Genomic DNA, 16,972 nt, shown 5'->3' on the forward strand with positions numbered 1-16,972 from the left:
TACTAACGATACAAAGAGCTTGTGCCAGTGATCACAGTTGAGGAGAGAGAAAGCACAGTTGTTTCCATCAACTTCTTTTTTAAACTCAGTTCACCTCTGTGATCTGTGGGGAAAATAAACTGAGTAATTTCAGCTATTCCGCTAACATCTGTTTGGCTGGCAAAAAAAATTATGCTGCAATCTGCAACACAACAATATGATGGGTAGAAAAGCTCTGCAAATAAACCACAAATATTTCTGTGCCTGTCAAATTAACATAACTCCACCAGCTCGCTCTTTTTTAAATGTCACATGTCTGTCTGATCCGGTCCAAATTTAGTCCATCTTTCCTGGAATAAACAGAGTACAGCCATGAAACCCAGTGTTTTAAAACACTCTTGCTATACGGCCCAACAGCTTTGATATTTGGTTAAAATGTAACAGGCTGTCACAAACACTTGAAATCATCCACGTTTTCAATCACGTTCTACACTGGATTAAGCGTCTATTTCATTTATGAATATCTAAGGTTTGATTCTGTCACACTGTTTGTGCTGCATGGCGACCTTCTTCCTGCAAGCCTGTGGCCAAAGAAAGCATGACTCAAAGCAAGAAGGATCTCCGTTAAAAGCTGCTGGTCGTCTGAGGAGATTGTGAAGGTGTTGATATGAGTGTAAATGGTTGTTTCTCTATGTGTCAGAGGCCATGCACTGGTCCAGTACCCACTGAGATGCTCCTGACCCTATCTGTGATAGAAAAAGGGAACTGAAGAGATGTCCTTTTACTTCTCAAGCTGATTAAGACATTTTTATCTAAAGGTCTTTTCAGCAACTTGAAAAGATGACTTTTAACCTCTCACTTTTCAGACAGATCTACCAATCATCCAAGTCAACCAGTCATTTTTTCAATAAGTCTTTTGCCATGTTGGGAAGTTTGATTGGTCTGCTGTGCTCTGGGATGGAGAGGAGAGGCCCAGACTGACACGAACTGCAATCATATTGTTAGCTCACAGTTCAGTAATCAGTTTTACACACACAACAGTTACTTAAAAATATAAACCTAAGTTTTAATTAGCCACTGAAGATGCATTTATGCTTTATAGCATTTATGGTTGGGTTTGGCTGTGAAAAGACGAGTGGAGCAGGATGCTCAGCGTTTGTCTTTGCAGCAGGAGACTCTGCAAAGTCATCTTTAAAATAACGACCAGGAGGGAAAAAAAGAAATGTCTACTTAGAGGCAAACTGATTTTATTGTAATTTAATGCTTCGCAGTGATAAGATTTAATACTTGGAGATAAAGAGATGGCAAGTTAATTCTTTAGAGTTTGGCTTTCAGGAGGTAGTGAGACAGTAATCATTTGAAATCGCACCCTGGCTTGTCAGCTCAAACTGCACTTAAACATTTACACACTGACAGCCTAAATGTTTGCTTAGGTGGTTACCCGGGTTGCAAACTTCATAACAACATAAACTACACATCGGGAGAAAAATTCAGCAACACACGCTTGCTTACCACAGAACGACTGAGTGATGAAAAGCGTGCAAAGGCAAAATCAACATCACAATGCGTGATGAATATTATAATTATTTGAATAATTCAGTAGGCTTGTTTGTTACTTTTCTTCAATCTTTTTCCTGCTGGGAGTCGTGATTAGTCGCTTTTGCATTTCTAATGAAAAACTGATTTTCACCTTGACTTGAGGTGGAATGTATTGTGATTCATGCTCGTGTGGGGCGGGCTCGACTTATTATTTGCCATTTGCTGCTTTTATGTATTGTACATGTTCTAATCTAAGTCAAACACAAACATTGGTCATGATCCAGATTTATACTCGATTACTTTTTGAGATGTTGAAATACGTGAAATAACTGTTTCAACTGCACAAACCTACCTGGTCTTCCACAAACACATTTCCCCTCAGTACAGTCTGCTTGTTTTGATTTTCACAACATATAAATACAAACTGATTCCAGCTAAAACTGAACTTTGTATGATTCCTTTTCTAATTAATTCATTTGAGGAATGGACAGATCCACAGGTAACTGAAGGCCTGTTGTTGTGTGATTATCTCCTATTTTATCTGTGTGAGCATACGTGTGTGTGTGCAAAGGTTTACCTGTGTCAGCAGCAGCCTCAGGGCCTGTTCTGCTTCCTTGCTGAGCTCCTTCACCCCCCTCCTCTCCACTCCCTCCATCACCTGGAGCAGGTCAGGCTCCCGCAGCACTGGTGTCCCGCTGTCCTGCAGCAGCTGCGGAGAACACAAGCACAGATGCAGAAACACATGTACACGTACGCATGCACGATCCTGCACAGATGTACATTACTGTGCAGTAAAAAAAACAAACGCTGCTCTAAAACCATTAACTTGATTATCATATTAAACCTCGGGGACATCAGTGTCAACAAGTGCACTGGAGAGGCAGCAAAAAGACAACCTCCAATAGGTGGTGGTGGCCACAGGCTGCTCCTGTCTTTGTCCCTCCTGACTGATTTTTATTTTGTTCCGCTTTTGTTAAAATTAAGAGTCTTTCATAAATAATGGCATGAATATTTTTTTTAATTATCATTCAAACACACCAAATAAGTATTTGCATTAACTTTGCATTGAAAATAAGTTCTCCTCAGTACACATGACTGATTGGTTGGCTCATAGTTTGGGACTTTTTCGGTTGCTTCTACCTTTCCATGTAATCCAATGATGTCTGGAAAAATGTGAGCAACACTGTTTCTTTTCCTTCTTAACAACCACTGTATGTTTAGGTTTGTGGACAGTGAATTTCAGACCAAGTGAAAAACAAGCTAAATATTTAAAGTGTTTAAACTCGTGTCACAGTGCTGCCTAACTCCATTAAATCTGCTTCCATTTTGTTTATTTGTGTTGGAAGGACAAAGTCACACGCTGTCCCAGATTTTTCACAAAATGCTTTAAGTCAGACATTTTTAATGCAGCGGGAGGCTCACAGGGCTCCAGCTGACCAGTAGTTCCAAGTAATCCCACAGTTCCAACCCCGAGCTGAATGAATAATAAATAAAGTGAGCTTACAGACATGGTAATGACTTTTCTTTTCTTTTGATTCGCTGTATTGTGTCAGGATGGACTGCACTGTATTCACTTGGATGTGATCTAAATGCTTCTTTGAATACTTCTGCTATCAAATATTTATTACTTGGATTTGTATTTGTGTGTGTGTTTGTAAAGCATCTTACAAGTATGATGAATCTGAGAATGGCAGGGTGCAGAAGGCAGCTCTGTCCTGAGCTGAGCAGGCTGTGGAGGAGGAATCGAGTCCATGGCTGACACACCACATGCTTGGCTGCTCCACACACACACACACACACACACACACACACACACACACACACACACACACACACACACACACACACACACACACACACACACACACACACGCCTTACTTAGATCCACTCAAGACAAACCTGTTGTTGCTGCACAGATATTGTCCGAATAAACAATGGCATGTAACCTTCACATATGCTATTTCAAGTTTAAGTTACAAAGTAAAAAAAAAACAACTCAAGACTTGCTGTAAATTCACTTACAGTTGCTTTCCACAGCTGTACATGTCATACTCATAAAACACTGCTGTTTCTCAAATCTCCTTCAAATATATACATTTGCAGTTTTTCATTTCTTTCTCTGTGGACGTGTGCACATTATCCTCACTCACTCCCTCTTTCCCCATCTCTCTGTTTGATACCTGTAGCGGGACTCTTTCTCTGAAGGAAGCCCAGCAGGGAGCTCAGACAGTTGACTGAGGCTCGCAACAGCAACTCGTGCTTCTGAGGAGAAAGAGACACATTGAGGTAAAACATGAGATTCGCAGAAGAAAAAAAAAGAAAAAGAAAAAATATCTCTCAGCTTTAAAATGTCAAATCGCTGCAAGCCAGGGAAAGAGCAGAATGTGAAACGTGTGCCTGTGTGCTCTCGCTCGGCAGAAATGGGCGCGATGGCAGCAACAGATGAATTGGGGGAAGAAACACAGATATCTGCTCTCCAACAGACGGAGATGCAGTCAGTAAAAGAAGGGGGGTAAGAAGGGAACACTAGAGAGAGTGACTGAGTGATGTTTTAATAATGCATGTCTCTCCCGCAGTGTCAGGGCTTACACTGAGCACTATGTAGTGTCCAAAAATACTGAAGTAGGCCACGGAGATATATAGATGACAGTGGAAAGTTGGACTATAATCCATAAGCAGCGAGGAGCAGAAAGCTGAAGAAAGGAGTCAAGAGGATGAGCTGGAGTGAGCGCGAGGGAGCTGAAGTGTGCAGAGGTACGAGAACGCTTAGATGAGAGGAGGGCAAATGAGGACAGGAAGATAAAAGGAGAGGTTAAAATGAGAGCTAAGAACAAGCAAGGAGAAAGGGAGAGCAGCGCAGAGTCGAAAAAAGTATGTGTGGGAGAGGGACTCTGGAGCTGCAGTGAGTCTTGCTGCTGCTGAATCGGAGCATCGAGAGGAAAGACAGCAAAAGGAGAGGAGGAGAGTGGGGAACTCATATCAGCTGCTGAACAGCAGACTACAGAGCACTGAACCATAGAACTGAAACTCAGTTCAGCACTACAGCTTCTTACAGAGAGAGGAAATGCTGCTAGTGTGGAACCAGAGGCTGGTATACTGCAGCACAGAAGAAGAAAAAACAAGTGCGGGCCTGACACAGAAACCACCCAACAGTTCCACATATACAATACAACAGAATAAAATTACTTTATTGTCCACATTAGTGGAAAAATTGTCTTTGGATCATCAAGTCAATCGATTCAAATCAAGCACACATTCATACATATAAACATGTGAACATTCAATTCCATTCAAAATACATCACATCATCTTATTCAGTATATTAATTGCTTTATGGCACAAATGATCCCTTATATACCTTTTTAATAGCTAGAGGCCTCCTATAACCCTCATCCTACAAGAAAAGCCTATAGAAAATATTCTTCATGATTTCTTTGACAAAGAAATCATCTGCTACTCTTTTGGGTTAGTCATACTTTAGACCGTTTGTTTCACCACCAACATGTAATAACAATGTAGAGACGGATGTGACTGCACTGGATCCGTGTGCAGTGCTGCAGTGCTAACTGTTAAATCAATCGGCATCTCATTTCCCCACACAACTGCGCTTGTGAAAGGCAGGTTCACTGTCATTATGTAAAGATTTTAAAGATTACCTTTGTGTTACTTCTGCTGTGGGATAAAGGGCAAGGGGAAGTGTCAAAGGAGCGATGGGGGGGAGGGGGTTTCATAACATGAGCATTTAAGTTGTCATTCATATATTCTTTATTGTATCCGGCGATAGATCGACACCGTTAACGCATTTGTGAAACCATGTGCGTGCACACTGGTGTTTTTATTCCATTTGCTGCATATGTGCATGCGATTTATAGAAGGCGTGCAGCTTTCTCCAGTTTTTCATTATGTACCTCTTGCTCACAAAGCCACCATTAAAGACACAGTTTTACAATTAAATGTCCTAGACCAGCTAGCTTAGTAACAATTGAGACAGCACACTGGGTACTGCAGCGCTCGAGCTTTCATTATAACACAGGGATTTACTGAACTAGCTTGTTATATTAATTCATACCCTCCATAAGCAAGAACTGGGAAATGCAACGCTGCAGTGAAAGTCTTTCTCTCTCGCACACACACACACACACACACACACACACACACACACACACACACACACACACACACACAAAACATAATTACTACTTTTTCAACCATTACTTCAAATTTACCCTAAATGGAAACCTACCCTGAAATGTATGACTTACATCATCAAGAATTATCCAGACTCCAGAAGCGAGGCAGATTTACACCCACACAACATGAGTAATATAGTAATCTTTTACCACTGCAGATTTTACATGTGCTTCATCACACGTCCCCTGCACTATATGGGGCTTTTGTCATTTTCTCTAACTTGTGCCTTCTTGTCTCCCCTGCCTTCTTTCCCGTGACCTGAAAATCAATCTCGGTGTGCCATCATGAAGGATGTCTCAACACCTAAAATGAATCAGCAGGAGAAAGGAATGAGGAGAGAAGAAGCTTTGCTGGAGAAGTTATGATCCAGGATATGACATGTGTATCCTATGTGGAAGTTTGTTTATGCTCGATGCAGGGAGGTGTGACAGGCAGCTGGAACACGGAGGAGGAGGATTCCACAGATAAGTACACCTTCATGCTAAACTACGGGGAAAAAAGTCTGACATCTGCACGTTACTGACACACTGAGCTGGTCTGTGCACGAAGGAAAGATGGAGGAAATGATGTGCAAGGAGGTTTAGTAAGGAAAGGAAACAAGGATGTACAAGGCAAGCAATAAGAAGGGGGCCGGTGTTGGTCTCTTGTTATCACTGATTACAACAGATGATAACAGCCTTTAGAGCGTGCCAGCAGGTAGGGGAGGGTAACGGCCTAAAGGCAATATGCATGAGCCTGATAATAGCCATTCAGCAGGCTGATAACAGGCAAACTGGATATACAGACAGACAGAGGACAGCTTATAACAGGCAGATATTATTCAATCCCTGCAATCAAGCAAGATGGCATACGACATGTTTTCCCAGTTGATTTAAAATGCAGAATATAATCCATGGAGTCAAACCCAGGAGAAAGCCACAACTCCAAACCGCTGAACCACAAGGGAGCGTGATACAGAAGACATAGGTAATATATCTAACTATATAGTGAAAGTTTTAAAGTAGTAGAAAGCTGTTAATTCTGGAAACTGATTGGATTACTTCCATCAAGAAGGCTATGTGATTGGCTTGGTTTGGTCTGTTTGTTTGTCTCTTTGTTAGCAGGTTTGCTCAAAAAGTTGTGACACATTTGCAGGCAAATTTTACCACACCACCTCTAGGCTAAAGGGATTAAAATGATTTACACTCTGGATCCAGATCCAGGAATTTTGGGAGGAATTCTTTAACAATGGCAAAATTAAACGTTTGGCCAAAAACCTGTGAATCACTGTCGTAATGTTCTCAAGAAAATGTTACAAACTGAACCGGATCCAGATAGCTTTTTGTACCCATACACTCAAATCACCATATCAATACAAACCTACTCATATTCAAACATGCTAATACCTGCAGAAGGAGTCCACTGAGAGCAATTGAGAGGCACTGCGCCCCTCTGGAGCCAAGTGGGTACAAAGCACCGTCTTCAACCCCAAGAGGTCTGAGCCCAACCAAGCCAGGACCAGAAGTCAGACACACAACTTCCGATGCCAGGTCAGTATCAAGCAGAGCCTGCAGCAGCCTCAGGTAGCTGACTGGGAAGAGGGAGATAGAGGAAAATTGTAAATGTCTGAAAAAGCAGAGCAAATAAAGAGAATGATGGAATGTCTAAGCAAAGGAGGGTGAAAGAAAGAGAGAAGGAAAATAAATGTGGAAGGCAAGGCCACAGAAGAAAGAGGTCCACAGCACAACAGAAAGCAGCGAGTGTGTGAGTAAAAACTGAAAAAGATGGTAACAATCATGGAGCAGAGGGTGCAAGAGTACAGCTGAAAGGAACTGAGAGCAATTTTTTTATAAGAGACGTGAGAGAAAGAGAGGGCAAGAAGTTAAAGATGTCAGTGCCAAGTACATAGAGAGAGAGTGCAAGGCAGAACGAAGTGAAGGAAACTGAAGGAAGTTCAGCGAGACCCAAGTAGTGATGGAGAAAAAGCGAACAACAGGGGTAAAAAGACTCCTAAAACACAGTGGAATCCAAACTTAGTGCTGCCAGCCATCTGAATCCCACTTAATGCCATGTACACTGAGATTAGAGCCCTGTGAGGGAGAGAGGACTCAATTAGTGGCAGAAGAAAAGAGGGAGGAGAGACAGGCCAAAGAGATAGAGAGAAACGGGAAGAGTTGGAAATATACGGGCAGGCTGGGAAGAAGCATAGGGGAGATAAAAATTGAGAGAAAGACAGAGAAAGGACGCTGAGTGACTAGAAAGAGAGAGAGGCAGGCAGAGGGAGGGAGCCAATACATCACAGCAACTCTGACAGGCCACTTATCCAGCTGACAGACAGAGATGCAGGAGCAGCAGGGATGATCTGTCTCCCAGTGCAGCAGTGGGATTGGGGCCACTTAATATAATGAAAGTGTGTGAAATGCATGGTTTGGTTAGCTCCACTGAGGATAACACATTGACTTTACGTATGTACATGTAAACCAAGCAAAGGTGGACCCCATTAGTACCCTCTGGTTTGCACAGTATATGGACAGATGTTACATTAATCAGGGATGCCTAATGCTACTCATATGAACACAGGTATCTTGGTCTTATGGACCTCCCGATGTTTTCATAATTGCGTTGGACAGGGAAACCGAGTAGCACAAAATTCTGGAACAGATGACTCAAGACACAAATCTGGAAGAATAAAAGCAAATTGAGGAAAATAGAAAAACACCAGCCAACCACAAATGCAGAATTTTCAGCCAAGTTTCTTTTGTATTCTTGGGTCACACACTGTTGCTATAATTTCAGCACTAATGAACTGTTTTGCCGCCGGCTGTCTGCATGGGATGAAGACTTATAAAAACAATCAGTAAAATTTGGTCTCTTACTCAGCAGGAGACTGTCTGTGTTTCTCTTCTGAGTAAGGAGTCGCTGCACAGCTGTGTCCAGACTCCAAGTGATGCTCTTACGGACCTTAAATAATAGAAAATGAGAGAGAGAGGGTAGAAAATAAGAGAGAGAGGGGAGGAATCAGGAATATAACAAGATTAGGACTGAAATCTTTGTGAGTTAAAATGCATTATTATCCCTGCAGTGCCGGCTGAAAGCAAAGAAGAAAGCGTGTTATTTTGTACCACGGCCTCACTGAGATATGCATCAAGCAAATCCAATTTCTGTTTTGCATTCTGCCCCTATATCTCAATCTATACCCTACTTTACATTATGCTGTGTCTTGCCCTTGACTGTATGAAGTTGTATCGTGAAGTTGTGATAAGAGCAGAGCTGAGCTGTTGTGTGTACCTGAGTGGAGTGAACACGCTGCAAGGTAATGAGGGAGGACAGGAGTAGATGGCAGCAGCACAGCAGGGCCAAAGGAGGACAGGCTGATGGAGAGAGGGATGTGGCAGAGGAAGAGGAGGAGGAGGAAGAGGAGAAGACTGTCTGCAGCTGGTCCATCAGCCCGCTGTTAGAGAGCAGCATGGAGACAGCTGGGAAAGAAAAGGAACAGTGTCATCACACTTTAATGGGATGTGTGCTTCTGTTTCACTGCGCTGTGCGTGGGTTTTGATAGCAGCTGGTCCTTATGACTGCAGAGTGACGTGCTGCAGCAACAGACCCACAACAATGCAAACACCTGTGAGGTCTTTGTAACATTACTAAGTGAAAAATAGGTTAAACTATACTGTTCTCTATTCATAAACACTGATATTGCTGTTTTACCATATACATGTGGGCAGGCTGAATAATTTAAACAATGTGATAATAGAACGATATGACACAAGGGCAACAAGATGCAAACAAAGCATCACCTCCAAGTGCTAAAAAAATCCCCCCAAATGAAACAATCTTAAAGTAATCATATGTTCTTTTCGCTTTGAAACAGAGTAATGTGTTCCTTCTCCTTTGCACCATCACTGAAATAGTGTCTAGCCTGAGGCTGAAACAGGTAGCTGTAAACTGATCACTAGTGATAATGAAGGCTGAATACATAGAGAGGCTGCAGGAGAAGCTGCAAAGTAGAGCGCCACAATTAATCGAACTTTAATCCCAATTTTGTCTTCCCATAATTAAATGAGCATGATCGAGCGATACTGAAAAAACGCACTTCGCCAATAGAATGCAAAGCAAAATTAAGCGCTCCCTAAATCACGTGCCTGCATGTGCCAGTTTCCTGGAATAACACTACACCAAAAGATACACATGAATATGCAACAAAACTCAAATGTCTGGCAGAGCAGAGAGTGAAGGGCTTGTCTCTAGAATCTCTAGATCAGGTGTGGGGGAACTCCAGGCCTCAAGGGCCGGTGTCCTGCAGGTTTTAGATGTGTACTTGATCCAACACAACTGATTTAAATGGCTAAATTACCTCCTCAACATGTCTTGAAGTTCTTTAGAACTAATCATGTGATTCAGGTGTTGACCCAGGGGGATGTCTAAAACCTGCAGGACAGAACTTATTCAACTGAACTGTCCGAAAAAATACTACAGACTCAAATCGTTTGATTTTTATTTGTAAAACACCAAATCACAACAACAGTGACCTTAAAGCACTTTATATTGTAAGGTAAGAACTCTAGAATAAGAAAGAGAAAACCCAGCAATCAGAAACCCCTTATGAGCAAGCACTTGGCGATAGTGGGAAGGAAAATCTCCCTTTTAACAGGAAGAAACCTCCAACAGAACCAGATAAAGGGAAGGGCAGTCATCTACTGCAAAAAAACTGCAGTATATTGAGGCATGAAACCCAAGAAAGCTACATCGTGGTTGCTAACGTAAGTCATCCAACATGAATTCAGGCATCCATAAAAGTGCAGCTGCGCATGCATCCAGCTCACAAAGACGCACTGAAATCACAAATGCAATCGCACTCCACGTGCAGTAAAGACAGTGAATTACGAACACTTCAGGAAAATGGTCAACACACCGGACAAAAGATATGTCACCCCCTCGCACAATTATTCCAAAGTGGCAACACCTGTGCTGTATGCAAACCTTGGAGGGAAAATAAAGCCGTCGAGTACTTTGCTAGGGGTTTTATTGACAACCTTTTTATTTTGCTTCTAGAGATGCACTTAGACCAGGTGAACAAACACCTTATTTGTCTGCAAAGATGAATTTACGGATTAATTAACAGGAACAGAACACAAAATAAAGGTGCCCTCTTGCTCTGCAGGGCATTTTCTTTTTAAATCTATTTTACTTTTTTCAAAGAGGTGCACTGTATTTAGGTGAATGAGGACAAATTTTATTTTGATGCAAAGATCTGTACATATATGGAAACGTAATATCAGCGTTCTGTTTACGTGAAAGTGCAATAAAAACACATTTATCACTAAAATCAATGAATAATCGGACAAATAATGTGGATCTCCGTACTGATGAAAATAATTGTTGTCCATAATCACGGAGCCTTACTGCAAATTAATACCACTGACATTATTAGCTTTGCTTCCCAATGGTAACCCTTCTGTCTGACCTCCAAGTTAACCAGAGAAGTTGGTGTACTGGTTAGCACTGTTGCCTCACAGAAGGCATATTTCTGGGTCAAACCACAGTTGGAGTCTTTCTGTGTTCCTGCGTGGGTTCTCTCCAGCCACTCCGGTTTCCTCCCACAGTCCACACATACAGTATGCATGCTAAGTTAATTTGCGATCCTAAATTGGCCATAGATGTGAGGTGGATAAAGTGCTTTAATTGTAAAAAATAGAGCAATGTTTGAGTAAAATGAGACTTATAGAATAAACACTTTGAGCACTCAGCATGACTAGAAAAGAATACCCTGTAACTGATCAAATAAATGTCTGTGATAAGCGCAGTGTAACAGGTCTGAAGGCATACTTTTGTCTGTTGTGAAAAATATTCAAGTATTAATTTCTCAAGCTCTTTAGTACCTGATACTTTTGTGTTCTGGCTCATTGACTGATTGAGCGACTTTGGTTTTAAAGAGAGATTTCTAAAAATAAAAGCTTTAGTGAAACTCTCTTGGAAAAACCCCCTTATGTTATCATACATCTTCCAGCTGCACCTAATTACTGATTTTGTTCGTCTATATATGGATTTATGTGAGATTTCTTACCTTAGAAACCTACATGTTGCCGTGGCGGTAAGTGCTATTTGTGTTTGGACCTGTGTGTTACAGGTATTTAGCTGTAGCAAGGCGACGACACGAGTCTGCCAGTCATTGCTTTTGTGCAAATGTGCGACAAGCTCACAGACTTGACACCGTAACAAAAGACAAGAGCCAAAGACAATGTCCACGACCGAGCCAAAGCCTGTGTACCATTTGTAGTGCAGGTGTGAGCTTTTACGGTTATTATTTGCTTTGTGCCTCAGTACAACGTGCATCAAGGTCAGCCTCTCGCTTCTCTCAAACAGGAGAGTGGGGAGCGAAATGAAAAGACAGCAAGAGTCGAGAGAAACCTTCTGAGACAGAGGGTGAAGAGGCTGCGTGTGTGAAAGGTGTGACGTTAAGAGAAGGAGTGAATAAAAGGCACAGAGACCATGCAGAGTGTAACTAAAAGTGGCAGTAAGAACGTGTCTAACCTCTGTCAGTGCAGTGTGCAGGGGACAGGCTCAGGCAGCAGTACAGGTAGCTGATGGCAGGCAGCAGGCTCTCTGTTTTTATAGGCTTCAACCTCCCTGCTATGTTACTCACTGACTCACACACACACACACACACACACACACACACACACACACACACACACACACATAAACACACGGGCATTATTTCTGGGAAATATACCTTTACTGCACAGCTGACCCTAAATGTAATGTAAAATATAGTCGAGTATCCAACAATTTTCTCACTCTTTCATCTATGATTTTATCTGCGGTGCTCTCAAGGATTTTATACAGGGGCATTCAAATGTGATGTAGCAGATCAAATGTAACATTGTGGGCTTTGTCATTTATTGCATGTCGTGGTGCGTCAATAACAGTGAAAATGCCTGATCAAAACATTCATGATGCCAAAAACATTGCAATATATAGGGGTTTAGTATAGCAATATATCATTATTAAAGAACAACAAGACAAGATCCAAGAGTAACAGTTATCTTAAAGATCATGATAGGATATTTTTTAAATAAAAAAAGAAAGTGTGCTTGCAATACTCTAAAGAAACCATAGGGTTACTAGCACCCTTATTTGAGAAACGCTGCAAAAGACAGTGGGCTGAAATATACAACTTACAACTGAGGATGAGGCTCCAAATATGCAGTATAAAGAAAAAAGTGGTAAGCCACAGAGGGATGAGTGTTGCTGACATAAAGACGAAAAGCAAAGCAAATTAGACCCTTGTAACAGGCATGGAGTTATGAGTTACCGTCTAGTAAAGTTCAGTGCAGCATTTTGATCTGCAGATCAGCAGAAAACGCTCCTCTGAGTATGTTTGTGAGGATGGTATTAAATCAAAGGTGAGTGAGGAGTAATTGAAATACAGATGAATGCAGAAGAGGAAACAAACACGACAACATTGTCTCTCTCGCTAGATAATTGTGTTGCTGTGTAGTAAGATGGCATGCCGGCGACGCTGTAAGAAAGGGAGATGCAGTCTCTGTGGATGACTGAGAGAGCGAGCTGACTTGTTTGCCTGCTGTCGGAGCTTTTCTTGGTATCACTGTAAGCGAAACTGTTTGCTGTAGCGATCATGTTGCTAAATCTGCCTCTTAACATAGGGGGCTTGAGCGGTTATTCGATATTTTAGATAAATGCAGAGAGAGAGAGCTGTGCTCAGCGTGACATGTCAGCAGCACCTTGGGGCCTCACCATGGTATAGCAGTTTGAAGTGCACTCCTTCCATATTACTGTAATGGGGAGATGAAGGTGGATCATTGGCCTGCGTCACACAAAGCAGCTTCAGCACCAGAGGGAGTGAGTTCACTGCTCCATAAAAACAGACACAAACAAAAACAAACCAGAAAAAAGAAAAGGTAAGACAGAGGATGGAGTGTGACAGAGCGAGAGATGAGAATGACAATGAATTAGCATTTTCTCTCAAGTCATTACTTTAGTCTGGAACCTGTTGTGCACATCATTTGTCAACAAAGCCAACACAGAGGATGTGGTCCAAACATGCACTCTATAGGATGAAGGATTTCTTGCATTCACTTGTGGTTTTTATGAAGTTTGGTTTCCCTAAGAGGGATTTCTGGAGCTAGCACAAGTCATCGTGAAGAGAAAGGAACCGGGAGGAAATGACCACATCTTACTCAGAATGATTAAAAATGACCACACACACACTTTAGAAACCAATATTAGGTGTCTAGATATAGCTAGGATAAATGGTGGCGTAAGAGGGTGGAGAAAAAGGACCAGAGGGGACAGGAGACAAAGGGCAAGGGGACTTTAACTGGAAAGAAACTTCAGGCTGAACAGTCATCTACATTCCCCTTTCACTGCTGTATTGCATAACATTAAAATATCTCCCCTTTGGGATGCCGCCGCACTGAAGCTAATATAAAGTATATATTAATGCAAATTACAGTGGGCTGAATTGGAACATGTGGAGGGATAACAGGCTGTAATTCCCTCAGGGCCCGGGATGAGCAGAAAGCAGGCAGAGGCTAACCACAGCAACAGTTTCTGAATCCCCAGCTGGCACGCTGCTGTTGTGCCCTTCAGCTGTGCTCATTAACCTGGGCAAGTACACAGACGTAATAACACCATACGGCAGACACCTATAACAAAAAAAATACATTATTTGCACATTTGCATTCTTTTGTTCTTTTTTTCATTGTTACAAACCTTCAATTTCAGCATTTATGTCATGGTTTTATGGTTCTAATAAAGATACAGCAGCCTTCTGAAAACAAGTGAGGCCCGGATGCTAGTTTAGGCAGTCCACTCAAGCTAATTTATACCTGTGTGACATGCTACACTCTCCTCAAATTCTGTTTAAGATGTAAATGTCTCATCTCTCCCTCCAACATCTCAGTGTCTGCACTGCTGCCTGCAGTTTGACCCCTCCACCACCCCTGCATCCACCTGCAGGTTCCAGCAGGAGATTTTTTTTTAACTATTTACTATGTTTCACCAGGAAGATAACAGAGATCAAATCTCTTTCACCAGAGATCTAGCCAAGGCAGCAGTCATACAAGCTCATAACATATCAAAATATGCAACACACGCTCTATGCTTTCGATGAGCTCCCAGCGCAGAGCCCAACATGCAGCTATATTAAAAATTCAAATGTGAACTGATCGAGTGAAATGGTAATAACGACCAATTCTACATATATAACTGTTTAATGTAAATTAAGTCAACAGAGAAGAGCCAAAAACACGTTTTTCCTAAATTTCCTTTGTTGGCTCCACAAGCAAATCCAAAAGCTAACGAATGGCTGTACACATCCATCATAAAATGCACAAATTCAGAGATGAAATAAACATGTTTACAGCCTGGTAAACAAAATGTTGTAGCTGGTATAGCTAATGAATGTTCAGACATTGCCAGCTTTAGCCAGTCACTGTCTACTGTCCTTTAACTCCACAAACTGTAGTCAGTGAAGTGGACCTCTCCACCGTGTTTTTGGTTCGCTTTGGAGTATTTTTAATACAATAATCTGACAAATAATTTGAACTGAAGCCAGTTACAGTTCATCCAAGAGGTTTATATGGCAGTTTTGGTGAGTGATTTGTAGTTTTAAATAATCTGGTATCTGTGGCTATGCTAGCATTATCTGATTAGCATTCCAGAGAGTTAAGGTGGCTCCCACCATAAGACTTCAACCTGAAGAGTGCACAAACTGATGGGTGGCATCATGATGGCTAAGTCCATCTACTAAATACAGTCTATGAGCAAAACAAGTGAAGTGAAATTGTCTGACCTAATCTGACTGTGTCCAGTTACACCCCAGTTTATGGTATCTCACCTTCCACTGCCTGGTCGAGGAATTCATTTTACGAGGTTTTTTCCTTCCAGCATTAATCAGAGGCGACGGAGACTTTTTCTTGCCATTTTAATCCAATTCAAAACCAACCATATTTTAGGAGGCTTTGTTATTCCAGTTCACTTAAAATGAGATTTATATGGCAGGTTGGTTATAAGAAATAGCACTGCACTTAAACTGAGCACTGTGTCCAGCTGCTGTTAAGTCATATTTTAGGATATACCAAGCCTCATTCGACTGCCACAAATTTTTCTTTAATTTAAATAAATTCAAGTCAATATAATCTTTGTGCCCATGTTTGTTCTGCAATAAATGTTCTTATCTGAACAGCTGTGCTTTTCTGCAAATGTACTAATTTGAAAAAGAAGAAAAAACACAATTATCATTAAACAGCTCTTCTGCTATCTCTGAATGTCACTATAACAATCGTTTAAAGCAGAAAGAAAATGCTGCCAGAGAAAATGGACTCGCAAACGTAAATCAATCATATTTGAGAATAATTAGCCTAAGTGCTTTCCATTATATCGCACAAGACATTGTGCCAAACGCTCCAATTAATCCGTGTACATTACTTAATAGATGTTTTATTATGGTATATGCCAACTGTTATTTTTAACCCCCAGTAAAACATCTTGGCACGCTCACGTCACGGTTATGGAGCAAAAGATGAATTGATTGTGAAAGTTGTTTTTCTTTAAACAAAATACAAATGCATTTTTAATATATTACTATTCTACTAGGTTCCATTAGTTTTTGATTATTTATGCCAGAAGAACTAACAACATCTGCAAACACGAAGACGCATAAACTTGCTAAATTTCCCTAATTTAATTCAATTAAATTTGGTATCCTAGATACAGAAAAGCTCACCAATCAACAGCATGTAATCCTTCTTCGTTTGAGCTGTGGTGAAAAGCCTGAGTAATAAACTGTGTTAATAACTGTGGAGAGACAATAAATCAAAAATAGCTCTTTTTAAATGAAAGTCTTTTTTCTTTTCAAGTCAAAATGATGAGAAGGGCATCTCAAACCAAACAGCTCAGGTGTGGCTGCTGCTGCTTCACTTGGATAAATCTTCCAGTGTCTGCTGTGTGGGGAGAAAAAAAACCCGACATGCGTTTGATCCCACTGTGTGGGAGCCCACTACCTCACCCTGCAGGTGGATGTGTTCCTGTGTACTGTGTGGATGAGCTTGTGCTGAGTGGGTTTGAAACAGCTGAAACTTTTATTTGCTACAAAATGTTTTCATTTGGATGACTAAGAAAGACGAACAAAACAGTGTCCCACATGGTGAAACTCAAACTCTGGGGGCCGAGCTGCAACGTTTACCTCTATACATCGACTGTAATTAACCGTATCCGTGACTTAATGAGACATAAGTGAGCATGAAGCCAAATCAGCTG

At 41.4% G+C, this 16,972-nt stretch overlaps 1 protein-coding gene across 7 annotated transcripts in view; it reads right to left on the reverse strand.

Annotated features, from left to right (window-relative positions):
- The window catches only part of mei1 (meiotic double-stranded break formation protein 1), a 65,010-nt gene that overhangs the window by 4,809 nt on the left and 43,229 nt on the right, over window positions 1-16,972 (reverse strand). For 6 of the 7 annotated variants that reach the window (XM_085270491.1, XM_085270489.1, XM_085270487.1 and 3 more), the window contains 8 exons: window positions 13,448-13,561; window positions 12,221-12,331; window positions 8,978-9,165; window positions 8,566-8,650; window positions 7,096-7,280; window positions 3,700-3,781; window positions 3,187-3,293; window positions 2,096-2,227 (listed from right to left, as the gene is read on the reverse strand). In XM_085270491.1, coding sequence (XP_085126617.1) covers window positions 2,096-2,227; window positions 3,187-3,293; window positions 3,700-3,781; window positions 7,096-7,280; window positions 8,566-8,650; window positions 8,978-9,165; window positions 12,221-12,331; window positions 13,448-13,561 — 1,004 coding nt within the window. The remainder of the gene's footprint in view (window positions 1-2,095; window positions 2,228-3,186; window positions 3,294-3,699; window positions 3,782-7,095; window positions 7,281-8,565; window positions 8,651-8,977; window positions 9,166-12,220; window positions 12,332-13,447; window positions 13,562-16,972) is intronic. The other variant, XM_085270490.1, reaches the window with a different exon arrangement.

Source organism: Mchenga conophoros, linkage group LG4 (genome assembly GCF_057382185.1).
Source record: "Mchenga conophoros isolate Kocher_MC1m ecotype Shallow Benthic linkage group LG4, M_conophoros_male_GT1.1, whole genome shotgun sequence".
Lineage (NCBI taxonomy): Eukaryota > Metazoa > Chordata > Actinopteri > Cichliformes > Cichlidae > Mchenga > Mchenga conophoros.